This window comes from Musa acuminata, chromosome BXJ2-1 (genome assembly GCF_036884655.1).
Source record: "Musa acuminata AAA Group cultivar baxijiao chromosome BXJ2-1, Cavendish_Baxijiao_AAA, whole genome shotgun sequence".
Taxonomy (NCBI): Eukaryota; Viridiplantae; Streptophyta; class Magnoliopsida; order Zingiberales; family Musaceae; genus Musa; species Musa acuminata.
Genome location: NC_088338.1, coordinates 5,057,501 through 5,075,161, shown reverse-complemented (window position 1 = coordinate 5,075,161; position 17,661 = coordinate 5,057,501). Strand labels below are relative to the sequence as shown.

The following is a 17,661-nucleotide window of genomic DNA, read 5'->3' as shown; positions in this document are numbered from 1 at the left end:
TCTCGGAAGCAACACGTTAGCAAGAAAGCAACAGTAGATGTGTCAGCAAAATGATAGATTGGTAAGTTCAGCGACTGAGAAATTCTCAACAAGTTTGATGCTTACTGCCATAAAACATGAAATTACATCATCCTCTAAATATAGAACAGTTCTCTAACCATACTTACTGCCATAAAACCCAAAATCAGGCATAAAGAAATGCCTTTTATTACTAGGCTATTTGGATTAAGGCATAGTAGCATAGTTTCTGCTGATCTTTGAGCTCCATGAAACAGTTGTCTTCCTCTCCCTCTACGGCTAACAAGATGACTCCTGCAGTTAGAAGAACCATCAGCATGCGGTTCCCGATGGCATTGTCAATAATAGCCAAGCAACTAATCTAGCAAATACAATATCATAGCACTTGGTTACGTTTCTTTGGTTCATGCAAAGGGGAGGTTGAATTCATACAAAACCACTACCAACAATTCAAACCACTAACAAAATCAGAGTACAGAACGACCAATGTTCTAAGAGAGCATTACAGAAATAAAAGTTTGCCAACCAGGTCTTTTTTTTTTCATTTATCTAAACCACAAGTCATTTCGTGTATCCCTGTTCCCGTGAGGTGATTCCTGCAGCTTTAGTGGAGTAAATGTGTCATTCTAATGTGTCTATCCAAGTCCTAAAAATTTTGACCAGTCCAAGAATCCGTGTTTGGATTATAAGAATCGGAGCCCCCATTCAACTATAGCTCAGAATTATTCATTTGCTTCCCATCTAACCCACCATTGAAACAAATTCTGAATTCATATATAATCATAGATACAAAATTAAACAAAATTTAAAGAGTGGTAATATATTATATATTTAATCTGATCAGGCCAAAAAATGGAACAAATGAAGGCTGATGATACATTCTAATTCATCCAATCCGGTCATTAGTCAAGTTATCAGACTTATATGTTAAATCATGATCTGCAAAAATCAGATTGTATGTGTATGTTATATGATTAAAATGAGAATTTCAAAGTACACTGATATTTCATGGTACTGGCAAATCATTACAAGGCCAGGAAAGCATGAAATCATGCTGATTATGCAGGTCAATACACACTCTATGCCAGTCTCCATGGGTTGATGCAGAACTGCATATAATTTTTGAACAAAGGCATGGCTTATTTTTGTCGATGAGTTGACCTACAAGCTACGGGCCTTTCCTTCTGCCAATTTCCAAGCTATAACCTTAACAAGACAAAATGGTGTGACCTGATTCTAATTTATTCCACAACCTTAACCTTATAATTCAATGACCTTTACTGAAGAAACAAAATCCTGAATGCCCAGAAAATTCCACAGCTTTAGCTAGAAATCAACATATCATAGCAGAAAGAAATATATCTGGCTTTTATGCGGCATAAAGTATAATGGTAGATCCAAAGTTAGAAAAGCTAAAGTGTCTTACAAAAAGAAAACACAAGTCAACCAATTTCAGTAATATCATGCCAAATACGATGGAAAATTGGGTCCCAGAACACACCATGATTAAAGTTCATCTTTTGCAGAATGAGGTGAGTCAGGCTGACTGGTTGCATCACTATTTGTTTTCACAAAGTTAATGATAGCCTCTGCTGTCCTGTCTCCATCATACTGTGAAAGCTTGCCACTTGAAGATGAAAAGTAGAGTGTTGGGTAACCCTGAACATCAAATTCATTTGTAACATCGTTTGCTGTTGCGTCCTACATGTCGATGACAAAGAGAAAGAAAGGAGTTAAAAATGTTTCAGTTACTGCACTTATCAGAAACACATCACAGTGAGAAATAAGAATAGGCAAACAAAACTACATGTAAAGAATCTGATAAGTGGAAACAATAGCATTATGTAAGCATAAACACTAGGAGCAAAATGTCCCAACTTGAAATTATTTTTTAACTTAAACGGTATGTAGGAAACAGACAATTAAAAATTCAAGACAATAGATAGACCAGAGGCCGGAGACGAGGTGAGGGAAGGACCATGGTTCCATCAACAAAAAGTTGGTGCAAACATGGATGGCCCAAGTCCTTCATACCAGGTGAGTGAAAAATGCAAGGGTGTTGGGAGGTCTCAACATAAAAAATACAGCGGTGCTACAGAAAAACATTACATATTTATGGCTGCATGGAATTGCAAAGTAATTTAGTATATATGAATTAACAAGCAACCCATATACACGATCAAAACATCACCAATTGATTTTTATTTCAAAAAAATCCCTCCTAATCCAGTGGATTATATTCTGATTCTATACCACAATACCTGTTAAAGAAATCTGATTTATATTAGAAAAACAATAACAAGTTTGAGCTACCCAGGTTGTGAATCCAATTAACTGAGATGTGCAGTAAAGGTAGGTTTCCACATTTATGGATGATGTCATGAGGAAGTCTAGGACTCGTTGGGATGTGGGGAAGTATAGGAAGTGTGGAAAAGTCAAAATTCGGCAGCCACCAGCTACAAAAGTCAAAACCCCAAAACTCATGCTATATTATCTATGCGATGCTGGATATCATATCAGTTTTTTTATTTCTTAAATGACTAAAAGTTCAGCACAGAGAAAAAAATCAGCTCTTTGAAAAAAGAAGGCTACGCAGTAAAGAATTCCTTACTTTATTGAAAAGGTAAGATAGATTAAATTATCAAGTTTTGAAATATTAATTCATTGTCCTCATCTTTTCCATTCTTCATTTCTTTCTTATTTGCATCTGTTTCGTCATTTACTAATATGTTGTCTCTCTGCTATTTTCTTCTTTTTTTTTCACCATCCATGTTACCGTATGAAGCTTAAGCTAATGAGCCAAATATTTTTTGACTGTTTAGATATTAGTAATGATATTATATCTAATTGTAGATTTGCTAATTTTAAAATTATTTAATATGTTACTAAGCTTTTGTCCCTTGCTTCAACAGTGCATGCAATCAGTCTAGCACCCAACACTTAAAACTCCAAGAGACCTTAGCACAATAATATGCCTTGAAACTTTACACTGCATTATCCTCGCAATTCTAGATCTTTTTATCCTAAAATCCATTCAGATATATGTCAATAATATATTAATATCCTTGTCATATATTTGTTGCCCCTCATGCAATGAAACATATCCTAATGCTCACTGGGGTAAGACTGTTTATTTAAAACCTTGGTTAGGCTACCACATTGAAGTTAGTTCAAATTCTAATTCATTATGACAATGTAACCTTATTGATTGTGGATCGTAACACTGTCTAGTCACCATGATGTTTCATATGAGAACCAAAAATAAGGATAAGAAAAATATATAAATAATGAAGATTTGTAAGTAGTTGTCATGTCACAATATCCCAAATCAGAAGCATAATATAAATAAGAAGGTTACCATCTTTGCAATGATCACATCTGCATTATTTTCAAATGAGATGGCCACTTCATCTAAAATAGGTGCTAGTTTCTTGCAATGCCCACACCAAGGTGCATAAAATTCAAGCAGAACTGCAAGACATAATATCAGGGATTAAGAAAAAATCAGAAATTGTGCAAAGAATCATAATAAACATCTGATTTAAAGAGTTTATGAATTAATTATAAATCATATTGTTCAGTTTAAGGGTGGGCGTCGTAGAGGCAAACATTTTTTGTGACGTATCTTTTGATAAAAATAATGTTTCTTTTATAAAATAGCATCTTCCTAAACAACTATAGCATATGATACTCTGTAAATAGCAGCTTCAACAAAATTTGTCTAATTGAAAGACACAAGGCTATATAACACACTTCAAGTAGCTCTATGTTTGCTTAATCTAAAAACATGATCCAATGGCTTAGATATATATTCTAGCATAGTGAATTAAAATGTTTGGGACCGATATATATATATATATATATATATATATATATATATATATATATATATATATATATATATATATATATGTGTGTGTGTGTGTGTGTGTGTGTCTTATTCTTCTTCCACAAAACAAATCATGTATGTGTAGCGGTCACACCAAAAGAAATTATTCCCTTAAGATATGGACTTAAATGGGACATGTTCTTCAGGGAAATGAAACCTGATCAAATTTAAAGGTCTTTTATGAAGAAAGGTTATAATACATCTAGAAATCATATCCAGGTGTGCAAAATCATGACCTTATAAAGCAATAAGATGCCTTATTGTAATCAAATATGTTATTCATTCTATGAAAAGGACATCTACAAATCAAAGGACATAAAAAGCAAGGCCTCCAAGTGTTCATTTTGTTGCCCTTGTGAGTGCGATAATTTTGTCAATAAAAATATTTTTTGAATAATGTAACCTTTTTAACCTGCCATTTCCCCTCTATCCTCTCCTCTTTCATTCCTCTTCAATCCCTCTCAAGTTCCCACCCAACTTACAGTATCCACCCAAATAGCAGATTTCTCAAAATTAGTCAATCTCAACAAATTAAAGCCTCAATCTTGAGGTCCGAACCAAGGTTTCTCCAAAAATAAGTAAACGCGAACCTTATCTTTCAATTTAATCACTTTTTAGTTCGATGCAAGAAGTACAGGAATAGATTTCTTATCTTGTACCCAAACCTTATCTTTCAAATTTAATAACTTCCTAGTTTGTTAGGAATAGATTTCTTATCTCGTAAAACGATTATTTCACGAATCTCGATTAGGATCTAGGTGTTTTCTTTAATGGATTGAGACTAGATCCATAAGGATCATCTTGAAACTTGCAGATCGAAACAAGATCTGAAAGAATCAAGACTTGAATCATGCAAATCTATCCTAGATCCATGAGGGTCATGACTTGAGCCTAGATCTACAAGGATCAGATCTTCGTGGATCTAGATTAGATCAGCAAAAATCTAAGCAGCATCCATGTGGAGCTAACTTCAATCCATGAAAATCTAGCCTATGTCCATTTAGACCTAGTCCAGACTCCAAATCCACATGGATTAAGCCTTGATTTTGGAGGATCTAACTTAGATATACAAAAGTGAAGCCTAAATCTGCAAGATTCAAGTCATGATCCATGCATATCTATGCTAGATCTGAATGAATCTAGGCTATATATAAATGGACCTATGCTTGACTTTTACCAAAGTAGGCTAGATATGCATGGATCTAGGCTAGATTTTAACATATCTAATTGTTCCTTGCAGATCTAAGCAAGGTCTGCATGAATCTAAGCTACATTTTTTGCCAATCTATGCTAGACCATGAAGCATCTTGTAGTAAAATTATTATGACTATGTTAAAATTTGAAGCAAGCACCTTGTGGTAAAATTATTATAACTATGTGAAAATTTTTCAAGGACTATACTCCATAATTACAACTTCAAAAATCTTCAATCAATTCACTAATTTTCCTTACTAATAACTGTGTCCAACATCGATCTAAGAAGCAGTGTCTACAGTACCGAACTGTACCGCCCGATATGGGCGGTACGTACCAGTCCGATAGGTTGTCGGTACGCAGACCGCCTGTTACCGGTCCGAGTGCACTGTAGCACTGTAGTGGTGCACTGTAGCACTGCAGCGTGCTACAGTACTCAGCACACCTGTACCGCTCAGTATACCGTACCGTACCGGTACCGAGCCCAGATCGAAATACCGGTACGGTACGATATTGCGAACCTTGCTAAGAAGTATCTAAATCTTGAGGCCAGCCAATTAAGACAACAAATTCAAACTTAATAAGTTACCAGTTCTGCAGGTCATAAATAATTACAACCATAATATGTTCCTTGGTAATCTAATATGACAACCTTCTGACCTCAGTCACTTTCCCAAAATCATCCACCACAAATTATTGCAACTACTTTTGTAAGGAAAATAGAAGCTTCACCAATGGTTCTATGATTCTAGAATCAGTTAGAAAATATGCAACAAAAGAATTTTAACATCAAATAGCTAGGCCAACTAAATTATAAATCAACAAGTCCAACAATTCAAGCTAATTAAAGGTGTGAGTTTAGGATAAGAACGAACCATTCTTTCCAGAGCCAAAAACTACTTCTTGGAGAGTATCAGCCACCACAATTTTGACAGGCTCATTGTTAACTTCAGGTATTGGCTCTGATTTTCTGTAAGGCTTTAAGTTACCATCCTGCATACATGCAGCAAAATCAAATGCCATCGTTGGATAGTCAAAACATTTCAAATAGTCTAGTCCCTAAAATTTCATTCAGGTGGCAATTTTGTTATTGTATCCGGAAACAGAATCATAACTTATCGTATAACCAAAATCCCCTACCTTGTTATCAACTTACGTGACGTTTGGTTCTTGGATTTGGAAACCGGAAAGGAATGGTAGTGAGTGATTATCATTCCTAGTTTTTGTTTGAACAAATGGGATTTGAAATTTCATTTTCGAAGGATTCTAAATTCTCTTTTGAGGGGATTTGACATCCCATAAAAACTTTATACACAATACTTTTGTTCATTGTTACCTTCAGATATATCATATGTTTTAAAGTAACTATAATATTAAAAAAAAATACTCTCATGGGAAAATTCAATATTCTTGTTGTACCCTATTTTAATCTTGATCAGCACTAGGGTTTATGAAACAGACATATTGTCATTTCAGCTCTAATTCCAAGGTGCATGAACCAAACATATAACTGCATACTTGCATCATGGTTATGACACTACTACACATAAAGATGTCAACCTCTATGAGCATGGACAACCTAGATAAGATGAGATCTACAATGGTAAAATGATATCAGAAGATGCTGAGTTCACCCATGTATCATTGCAAATATCAAGCAAAAGGACAATCTGTAACATACTATGTAGTCCTTCACCCATGTAGCAATCTGATCAGGGCTGACTTTTGGTTGAAGATACTTCTTGCCATCATTTTCTTGAATGATAATGAGAGGCACCTGTTCTTCCTTTAGGCCGAAATACTGTTGAGTTTATATCATGTGGAAGACATAATTAATAGGAATAATAAGGAGATGCCAAAAGAAGATAAAGACAAAAATGGCCACCAGAACAAACCTGGAAGGCACCTTGACTGGCATCAAGGTCACCAATTAAGAAGTTTATGTTTTTCCCCTTGTAATTCTCAGCAGTCTCATGTAACTTAGACTTGAATGCATCAAAATTTTCACCACTGAAGTTCATAAAAAGCATAGCCTATGGATTGCGATATACCAATAGAAGTAAGAAAATATCCACAGGAGAAATAATGTTAAAATTTTTGAGCTACAATATCCAACAAAGAAGGAATCTGAATACATGAATAAAGCAACATACTACAGTTAAGTGCTTTCTAAAAGAACATTGAAAAAACACCCCCTCAGTCAGAAAATGTGAATTCTCCAACTGCATCTAGATGGTTAACGGTGACAACTATTATAGAGAATTATAAGCAACTACCTCTAACTATCAGAGAGAATTTGATGGAACACTGCTGTCATATTGAAGAAAAATAACAAATACTAAATAAGCATGTTTTGCAGAATAGGGATCATAGTTATCACAACTTCAACATAGGCAAATAGAAAAAAAGCCCTGTACTTCCAAACAGAAAAACCAAGAAACACACCCACAGTTGTGGAGTTGGCTGCAATTTCCACATGCATGCGGGAACAATTTAACTGCAGTAGCATACCCATAGGACTTATGGATGTAAAATTTCAAAATACACAAGTATTCAACACTATTTTTATACATCTACAATGACAAAGATGCCAAGAAAATCAAGAACCAAAATGAATTAGGAAAAAAGAACATGATATGCAATATTTAATATACCATTATCATCCTAATGCTTTTAATTTTTCTTCATCAATATAATATGTTTATTGCTTGCATAGGGCAGGAATATGGTTGTTCAAAGTATCATTTTGAATGTTTCTTGAATCAAGCTTCAAAAAACTAGTCGGATCGGTACATACCAACCAGTATTTACCATTCCGACTAGGAATTGATACGCAGACCAGACACTTTCACACAGTTCAAAACTGGTATTTTTTATTTTTTAAAAAAATCTAGATAGCCTTTTGGCATCTCCTGGCTGTCAAACTGGTCTTTTTCAAATTCTTTTAACTATTTTTAAGCTGGACAGCCTGTCAAAAGTGCTGCTGTTGACAGCCAAAACAGCTTCCAAGAGGACTATTGACTGTCAACAATAGTCCTCTCCTCTCCACTGCCCCTGACCTTCTTCTCTCCTCCACTCCTTTTCTCCCTCTCTCTTTGGTCCGTGCTGATTGGTATGCTAGTGTACCATGTGCAACTGTGTTGGTATTTACCAGTCCCATACCGATGCAACCAAAGACAGGTATGGTCTGAGACAGGAACTTGAATCCTTGGCATGAATACAGGTAGTAAAAATGGAGTAAATGGGAAGAACAAATACAAATCTGCTTCTTACTTTGCTATTAGGACTGTTAAAGAACTTTATAAGGAAAGGGTGATTGCTTGGATCCTTGTCAAAAGTAGCGACAACCGGAATACTTGCAGATTCGATAAACTTCTCCAGAGCATCAACATCAAAATCCTGCAAGGGATGCCAGAAGTTACTGTATCAGCACAAATGAATTTTACACAGTAGGGCAATTAAAAGACAATGATCATATTGACTAGGACTTATTATGTATACACATACTTGAGTTCTCAACAGCAGTCAGATAAAAAAATCATAACTGGGTTTCCAAAATCACCTTAAAATCAACAAAAAGTTCATCAAAAGGCTTAAACAGCCTAACTACTGGTAGTTTTACTGTTGGATCCCCACGTGGAAGTAGTTTGGCCTCTGATGTATGACCAAAATCATATTCTGTCCTTAACTTCTCAGCAACCTTGATGTAATTTTCAAATTCTTCCCCAGAAAATTCTTGAAATATACCAACCTATAAGATGGTAACCAGTTTGAGAGACAGCAAGTATGGCAGAGATACAAAAGAGAAAATGGAACAAAATAACTGGATGTCTTACAATAAAGATCTTATCAACAATTAGGTTACTAGCATCCTCTGAGGATTTAATTACAGCAGATGCAGGGCCAGCTTGTTTCTTCAAGTATTCAATTATTCCATCAGCCTCCCGAGGACCTTTATAATCTTGGATGATATCCCCTCCATTCCTGAAAATCTTGAGTGTAGGGAAGCCCTTGACTTCATATTTTGATGCAAGTTCTTTGTTTACATCTTCGTTTGCATCAACCTTAGCTAAAACAACTGGAGGATCATTTTTACTCAATACCGATGCGGCCTTCTCGTACTACATGCACAAAACATAGAACAATCAGGAAAATTATGATTGTTTATTTTTTGTGTTGAATTAGTTAAAAGAAATTGCCCTCAGTTATGTTGTGGAAACTATACCTCAGGAGCGAGCCTCTTACAATGACCACACCTATCAAGAAAAACATAAAAATATTTCCAGATCAGGAAAGAAAACAGAGAAAAGCTAAAGATAACTGTGTATATGTCATGTATGAACTACAAATAGCAGGTAAGCTTTGAAATTAATATATTAAACTGTCCTGATCCAAGTTTACATCAAAATGGCTGGAGAAAATGTATTTGAACCTTAAGTTGGTAACTCTTTCTACTCTCGGAAACCATACAATCTCAGTTTGCACCAGTCAGTGCAACCACTTACTTGACTAACTCTGTCAAGTTATGGAATACCAAGCAAGTCCTTGCAACAGAAGCACATCAGTGAACACAGGACAGGTAGATATAACAAATGCTTATTCGGCACAGCATATGGTGCTATGAATTTTGAGATCTAAAATATTAACAGATTGATCTCAGAACCAAGAAGCGGAAAGTAATAATCCCGATCTGATCCACGTCAAAAGGAACGGCTACACAAATTAGATCTCTGAGACAACTACCAGGAGTTGTATAACATATGTCAATCGTCAAATCCTTGTTAAAAAAAGAAATAATCTCCTAATAGCACAGCCCATGCACGATGTAGCATCAAGAACGGCCAAAGTCAACCACTTCGTAGCCGCCGCACCTCCACAATTGGACACATGGATGGAGGCGGAAAGAGAAGTTCCATGACCAGGAAAGATAAATCAAGCATCTCAAGGGATCGCGGATCTGCTTTGAGGGATCCAAGCTCAAGAAAACTCGTGACCATGTCCTACAACAGATCCACTGTGCTACGAGCGGTGACAAGAGAGGGGAAGCGACGGGATTACCATGGAGCGTAGAACTCGACGACGATGAAGGGGTGTTTGGCGACGGTGTCGTAGAAGTTGGAGTGGTCAAGGGTGAGGACGAACGAGGGCTCGGACTCAGCCGCCGCTGCCGCCTCCTCTTCCTCCTCCGCTAGGGCAGGCGAGAGGAGGGAGGGGAAGACGAGGAGGGCAAGGCACGCCGCCGAGATCCAAACCCTGGAAGTGGCCATGGAAGAGAGACAGAAGACTATGGACTTTCTCGCCCTCCCAATTAAATATATAATGTGGTCGAGTGATTCATGTGGTAGAGATTACGAAGTAAAAAACGCGACCGTTGTATAAGAATGATGCCCGTGCTCACCCACGAGTCCACGGGATCCGGTGTCTCCCACAAAACACGAAAGTTTTGGCAACAAGATAAGACAGAACTGTGTCTCTATAAATATATAAGACACGTGCTCACCCACGAGTCCACGGGATTCGGTGTCTCCTACAAAACACGACAGTGCTGGTAAAAAGATAAGATATATATATATATATATATATATATATGGATTGTATCATGGATTAAAAGAAAGGGTAGTGAGACAGTTCTACAAGTTGATATCTCTTTAATATTCTTTTACAAAGATAAGAGCTTTATGGAAGATACTTTGAATCGAGACGATTACAGCAACTACTCTGTTCTTGATTATGAAGTGTTTTAGAACTTAAAATAACTCAACCTTGCTAAGCTGCTGCTCAAATGGATGAATTGTCATGGAGTTTCCATGTGGAGTAGAGAGCCACAGGTAGGATTTGGAACAAGAACATCAAATACCATCCAAGAAATAAAATTTGTGGATGCAGGTTTTTAGTTAATCTTGAATAGCGCCAGAACATCATCTGCATAAAATTTGTCAAAATGGCTACTTGTATCAAACAGTTGTCAAATCCAACTAATAAATTCTTCACTATATCTTCAATGTGCATCATCACGAGGATGCTTAAAATATGGGGAAACAGATTTCAAAACCTGCTGCTTTCTTCTCCTCATATTTAGCTTAACAATCAGCATTTCAGCACAATGGTGAATAGGAACCTCAACTGATGACTATATCCATCATGACCTACAGAACAATCTTACTAGCTACTCAGTGGACATTGTGGAACATGATATGACGCATGCTTTGTAAGCATATGCTAAATGTACATGCGCATGTAAATTTAGTTTGCCAACAGGGAATCCTTATCACATAAAAACAGTGGACCTACTTTGTACTCGGTTGAACCTGCTTGTTCTTGAGAAGGACGGTAGGCAGTCTTTGGCTACACTGGCTTGTGTCTATGAAGCACTAATCCTGCTCTACCTGCTGAATCAAAAAATTAATCATCCATCCAACATGCCTCTGTATTGGACCGACAATAAGTGTTCCTGATACAATATGTAAAATGACAAGATAGTCGTCAAACATCTTCTCCTTTATGAAGAAGAATCATTTACATGTCAAGAATGTCACATGAAGGCTTGATGAGTTTGCCATCATAACTTGTATGATTAATTTGTTCACTCTCCTTAATAACGTCTTCACTCTGTTATGATGGGTTGCATTTCCACTACATCAATCATCCAGCATAAGTCTTTCTCAGACTGAAGGTGTGTTCATGTAAAGCATCTTTCTCTGCATCAGGATTGAGATCGGTCCTGCAATTTTGCTTTAGCAAAGAATACTCCTGCTAAGAGGCCTGCGGAAGCAGTTTTAAACATAACCATTAAATAAGCACATATATGTGTATACACTCAAACCAAAGCATAGTTGCAAAATAAAGGAAACCTACCAAAGAGAATACTCAAGGAATTCTCCAAGCTGGTTGGGACTTTAAAAAGAAGGATCCCAGCAATTGAAAGAGGAATCTTATTAAGCGACCCTACAAGGCTGTAAAAGCCACACATTGATTGATAAGTTTTGCTCAGCATATTTGAAAATTTGTACAAATATCACCATAATGTTCAATTGTTAATTTTCAGAAAAGAAATGGCCAAATCCAGTCCTTAAATACCTACAAACAAATTGTATGCAGAAAAAAAATCATGGCTCATTCAAGTGATGTAGCAACACAACCATTTCAATACTATCATTTTACATGTGATGCAATTGTCTTTTAAAGCCAATTTACCAACATTTCTAGGTATTCGTGTTTGTCTAGGATGTTAGCTTTTACAATGGACATGAGCGGTTAGAGAAATGTTATTCCTATTTCCTAGTAAGCAACTTGCACATTGCTTGACTTGGGGCCTTCAGATAGAACTCACTCCTACTTAGCAACCACAGAATGTGTGACTTGAGATTATGATACGTGATGGCATTTACCTTTGAAATACACAAACCAGCTTTAGATAATGGCTGATGTGTTGACAGGTGTACTTGGAACTTGTTCTCCATCTTCTATATTGCCCTTATGCTAAAAACAGAGCAATAGTAGACTGATAAAACAAGCTCAAGAATAGCTTTAGACTGGATTCGATGAAATCTACTAATCATTGGGCAGAACAGTATGCTTGTTTTAGACTTGGCAACTCAAGTTCTAGCACAACAGTATGCTTCCAAGAATCATCATAATAAGAAAGCTAAAATGGAAGAACATGCTGCTGATAGCACATTTCATCTGAATCTTCTATAAAATAGGCAAAAATACAAAAGTGAAGGCCAAAATATTCTTATGCTAGTCCAATGAATATGCAGAGATTCATTATGGTGGCTAAGGATGGACTTAATCGAAAACAGGAGAAAGTGCAATAGAATTTATTTGACAACTAAAAAAGTGTTCATACCTGTATGTGGTTGCACCTGTCTGATGAAGGAACCACAGTGAAGTGAAGCTGATAGCAAGACCCAAAAAACCACTTGAAGTTATCACCAACCAAAACATAGGCATCTTCAAAAGTGGCCTGAAAATTCACTAGCGAAATCATAAGCCCATCAAGATAGAAACAACAATATTGCTTCCTTTCCAAACAATCATGAAAGAGAGAGAACAATATTATCTTCTGATGAAATTGTCAAAGTGCTACAAAGTCATTTAAGGTTATAAATAAATGAAGCAGTGAAAAGAGCAGAGAAAGAAAGATAATCTACCTCCAAGGTCACATATCTAGCTCCATTCAGAAAAGGACTTTACATTTAATGAGTATCATGGAATGTTTCTTACAATTAGAGTATTATAGGGATCACTTACTTTCCATTACAACAATTTTAAAAACTTGAATGGATTGTGAAACAGCTCAAAGTTCTTCCGAGTTAAAATTTCCACTAACTCGATCCATTTCCACTACTTTTTACAATCAATAATTTAGAACTTTTTGATCTAACATAAATTTGCAGGCAAAATGATTTACATTGTAACACTGGACACAATCATTTTCCTACCTTCTGCATATTTGTGCATTTGTCACCAAGTACATATTTGTATAACTTTTTTTGTATCTCCTTGTCGACCTCCAAGACCTCACTGCTGAGGTAGAGTACGTGTCCCTGATGTAGCTAACCAGTCTCCAAAACAATGTGACAGTGTAGGCGGTGCCAACACTTGTCCAATGACAGCATTTGGAAAAGTATATAATACTAATAAGCATGAGGGAAGAAGAAAGAAAAAACAAAGAAGAAAACAAAAAGAAAGAACCACTTGGTCGATCTCCAAAAGACTGATATGTAATGAGCCAACGAGAGTGTCCGGCAGGTTGTATCCACTTATCTCATACATTGGGTGTCTCTGTTGCTTGTGGCAGTTGACAACTCAACTATAGTTCAAGTTGCAATCATGGTAAAATTGCAATTCAACAGATAGAGGGCACAAAGGGAAAGGGGTGAAGTACATAGAAATGACAAAATCACCCCATTCTTCTGATTTGGTATATCACCTCTTTTTTTCCTAATAACAGAGAAGTACTGTTACTCAAATTAATATATTCAACTGCCAGTTAATGTGCTGATATGTATACTTAAAACAACTGTTTTTGGCTGTCGTTCCCTCATTGGAATGGTAAATTTCAGCCAAAACGAGAGGTTACCACCAATAAATCATCATTGATATTGATGGTGAGTAGACCTTTAAATTTAAACGAAGTGCCATTAATAAAGATTCGGTATTTGTTTTCCAATGTTTTGAACAAACAGCATAAAATTGTAAAAAGAAATCATGTTCGAGAAATAAGAGTGGAAGCAGCATATGTTAAAATTACTGCTGAAGATGATGTAAACGTTAGAAATCAAGTTGAATAGATTACTCACGTTTTATAAAGGTAGTCAACTTCATTGAAAGCAAATATAAGAAGAAGTCCCAAAGGCAGAGAAAGGGTATTATTGAGCAAAACCATTGAAAACTCATTCAACTTCCCAGATTTAGTGACTTGCTTTGCAGTGTCCATGACTCGTCTTAGTGTTAACTGAGATATAGAAGGATATTTGTCAGCCATACATATCAAGAAAGATTTGTCAGACTGCAGTAGACTTTTCAACTTTTATTTTTATAAATAGGGCCAACAAGTTACATAGGTCAGCATTAATAAACTGATACCAACATAAGTCAAACAAAATGCATAATTACCCTCCATATAGGTATCCAAATATTTTTTTTCAAATAAGCATGAATATGCCTTGTGATACATGAGTCTTATGCAGGCTTTCTACATAACAAGGAGTATGAGTGTTGAATAGAAGCTTTCCACATTTCAAGGACTCAAGGAGTCTACTAATCCCTTAATGTGCATTCAAATGGCCCCAACATCAGGGTCATTTGAGTTCCATCGAGGGCAATGTCTCTAGTCAAACAAAGATATCTAATATCCCTCATTGTTGCCATTATTATCTTTTAAGGCCTCTCCCTCCTTGCAACAACTGTATGAATTCACTCACCCAACTTAATTACTGCATTTGTAGGTCTCCTTAGAATAGGTCCAAAGCACCTGAAGTAGTTTTCTTTCATTTTATCCTTGATTGCAACTGTCTTCACTTTTCAGTGTCCAAAATTGAAATATAATTCTTATTTTATCTTTCTATAAGCCCAAGCATTCATCTAAATATCCGAATTCCAAACAAAATTGTGAAGTCTTAGGCTGAAAAGAATATGTATGAGGAAGGATTTTTGCCACTATAAGTCCGTCATGCTTATACACATTGAAAAACTATTCAAAACTTTCAAACAATATGTTTTTGGATTAAGATAGAAAGTAAATAAAAGATGTCATTTCATGTGTGATCTTTCACATATAGAACAAATACTGATTTTTTCATGTGATGAGAAAAGAAAGCATGTAAGGAACTGACCGAATAAGATGCTGTCAGAAAACAATTTAAGGTCTGCCATATATAGCCAATTGCATGAAAGGAGAGATCAGTCATCCCTCCTGAAAATGCGGAAATTATCTGTAAAGAAGACAATAAGTTAAACATCAGGGAATTAAATTTTAATCAATGTCCTTCAGAACAGATTAAAGATCAACCTCCTAATTTTCAGGAAATGAAATACCTAGAACTATTTTATATGAATGATCGTGATGCTAATTAGCTAAATGAAAATGTTGAACAGCAGCCAGAATGATCTAGTAATTTGCACTTAACCATTGTTTGCAATATTTATGTATTAGATTCCAAAAAACAATGTGTGCAATGAAAATATTCCTTTATTCTATATTTCGTTTGACACAGTTGCCAAAGAACACTTGTCTAATCAGATGTATACACTATTTATTAATGCTACCAAATCAAGGAACTACATATAAAATTTGAAATTTCTTTCCTTGCATTATATGCTGAATTTTCTATATTTCATACGGAATACCATTAGGAATAGGGCTGTCCAAACTCTCTTGTCGTGATGCTTCATGAAGAGGTATGTTTCCCCTAGAGCAGTAATGACATTGGTGACATTCTTGAGAACTGTTACCATTGCAACATTGATATATTTTAAGCTGCAAATATAACAAGCACTCCTTCAGCAACATTAGATAAATAGAAATATCCACTAATAGGAGAGTAGGATTTCATACATATATATACGATGAAATTGTGGTTTAAAACTATGAAAATAACAAATCTCAACAGTATATATTTCAAGTACTTGAACAAAGATACAACACTGACATACCTAAACATGCTTGTGATGAGCATCCCAACAAATATAACATTAACTGGAAACCATACTTTAACTAATTTCCATGTGAGTGGTTCTGTTGATATTACACCAAATATCCTCAAGATGGAGACTACAAGTACTGAAACAAGATTCTGCAAACAAAGAAAAGGCATCAAACTACATATACGGTGTTTAGAAGCACAAAACAAAACATAGATTGCTAATGCACCTGGTAAACCATTAATGATATTCCAGCATTAAAATCATAGCCTGAGAGCACAAACTTGTTAACAAGTATCATGCTGCATGATGATATGCAGTATGCAAGACCAGATAGAAGAGATTGATTATGTAACTTTATAGGTCGGTAGCAGCGTAAAGTCTTAACTCTGTCTTTTTCAACTTTACCATCTTCCAAGTCCATCTCATCATCACAGAAAGATTTTGCACCAGATAAAGACCTATAGATGAAAATAAGGTGTTTTAGAAAGACAGAGAAATTTAGCAGACTTATCATATAGATTAATGGATACAATCACAAAAAGAGAGAGAGGCAACTTAACATATGCTAAATGAAATGAGACAAAACAGGCAAAGTTGTTCTACAGTTGCCAAACTGATTCATAGCTATATGTACAAATGTTGAAAAGGCTTCAAAGGGAACTGTACAATAAACCTGGTGAAAATTAGACTTTCTTTGTCTGTATTAATATAATAAAATTATTCATCCTCTATATTTCAGATGCACTTGGAATAAAAGAATCAATCTCATGCGAACTAGACATGTTAAATGAGAAATAAACAAGTTGCATATGACTCAAAGTATGGATCCAGTTACAAAGATTTGAGCATTAATAGATAAAAATACTAGGACTAAAAAGGACAAGGCAATATAGGTACTATATTACCAGCTTATGCTTTTATTAATTTGTGATGCTTGTTTCTAAAGTTTAACTGTGATAAAGTACAATATTAATCAACTAGGAAGCTGCGACGATGAGATTCAAAGTGATATAATTAAATACAACAAAATCCAACACTTCTAGTGTGAACCCTACAGTAATCAACCATGAAGTAGAATTTTTCTTATCTAACATGATGAACAACCCATCCTCTATATTCTAGATACACTCAAAATAGAAGACCCCATCTCATACAAAGTAGACAAGCAACATAACAAAAAAACCAAGTTGCAAATGACAAAAAATATGAATCCAGTTACAAAGACTGGAGCCTAAGTAGATCACAGAACTAGGAATGTAGTAAAGGAATAAATTTTTTTATTACTTCCTCGTACTCAGGTTGTGCTTTTAGTACTTTGAGACACTCAGTTCAACTAAAGTTTAAACTGCAATAAGAACGATTATAAATCAACTGTGAAGATGAGATTCAGCAGTTGTCAAGCTGATTGA

The 17,661-nt window shown here is 35.6% G+C and overlaps 2 protein-coding genes across 4 annotated transcripts in view; both read right to left on the bottom strand.

Annotated features, from left to right (window-relative positions):
• Positions 1–40: 40 nt before the first annotated feature.
• LOC103983672 (protein disulfide-isomerase) lies at positions 41–10,483 on the bottom strand. The gene is made up of 11 exons (XM_009400931.3): positions 10,160–10,483; positions 9,327–9,357; positions 8,938–9,222; positions 8,664–8,852; positions 8,375–8,500; positions 6,997–7,134; positions 6,783–6,902; positions 5,977–6,094; positions 3,377–3,489; positions 1,520–1,719; positions 41–312 (listed from the first exon to the last, which is right to left on the bottom strand). The coding sequence occupies exons 1-10, from the start codon at positions 10,366–10,368 to the stop codon at positions 1,525–1,527; spliced, it is 1,524 nt and encodes a 507-aa protein (XP_009399206.2). The 5' UTR covers positions 10,369–10,483; the 3' UTR covers positions 41–312; positions 1,520–1,524.
• Positions 10,484–11,503: 1,020 nt separating this feature from the next.
• Positions 11,504–17,661, bottom strand: part of LOC135598556 (GDP-mannose transporter GONST1-like) — an 8,282-nt gene continuing 2,124 nt past the window's right edge. For all 3 annotated transcript variants that reach the window (XM_065092564.1, XM_065092566.1, XM_065092565.1), the window contains 8 exons: positions 16,479–16,710; positions 16,262–16,401; positions 15,956–16,085; positions 15,442–15,540; positions 14,407–14,561; positions 12,951–13,067; positions 11,957–12,054; positions 11,504–11,863 (listed from right to left, as the gene is read on the bottom strand). In XM_065092564.1, coding sequence (XP_064948636.1) covers positions 11,805–11,863; positions 11,957–12,054; positions 12,951–13,067; positions 14,407–14,561; positions 15,442–15,540; positions 15,956–16,085; positions 16,262–16,401; positions 16,479–16,710 — 1,030 coding nt within the window. In that variant the 3' untranslated portion in view covers positions 11,504–11,804. The remainder of the gene's footprint in view (positions 11,864–11,956; positions 12,055–12,950; positions 13,068–14,406; positions 14,562–15,441; positions 15,541–15,955; positions 16,086–16,261; positions 16,402–16,478; positions 16,711–17,661) is intronic.

What these genes read in the sequence shown, in the direction of transcription:
- LOC103983672 (XM_009400931.3), bottom strand. Translation starts at nt 10,368, where the DNA reads ATGGCCACTTCCAGGGTTTGGATCTCGGCGGCGTGCCTTGCCCTCCTC. An exon ending in TTGTTGATAAGATCTTTATT is followed by an intron (nt 8,853 to 8,937) that starts GTAAGACATCCA and finishes ACCATCTTATAG; the next exon opens with GTTGGTATATTTCAAGAATT. An exon ending in TTAACAGTCCTAATAGCAAA is followed by an intron (nt 7,135 to 8,374) that starts GTAAGAAGCAGA and finishes CGCAATCCATAG; the next exon opens with GCTATGCTTTTTATGAACTT.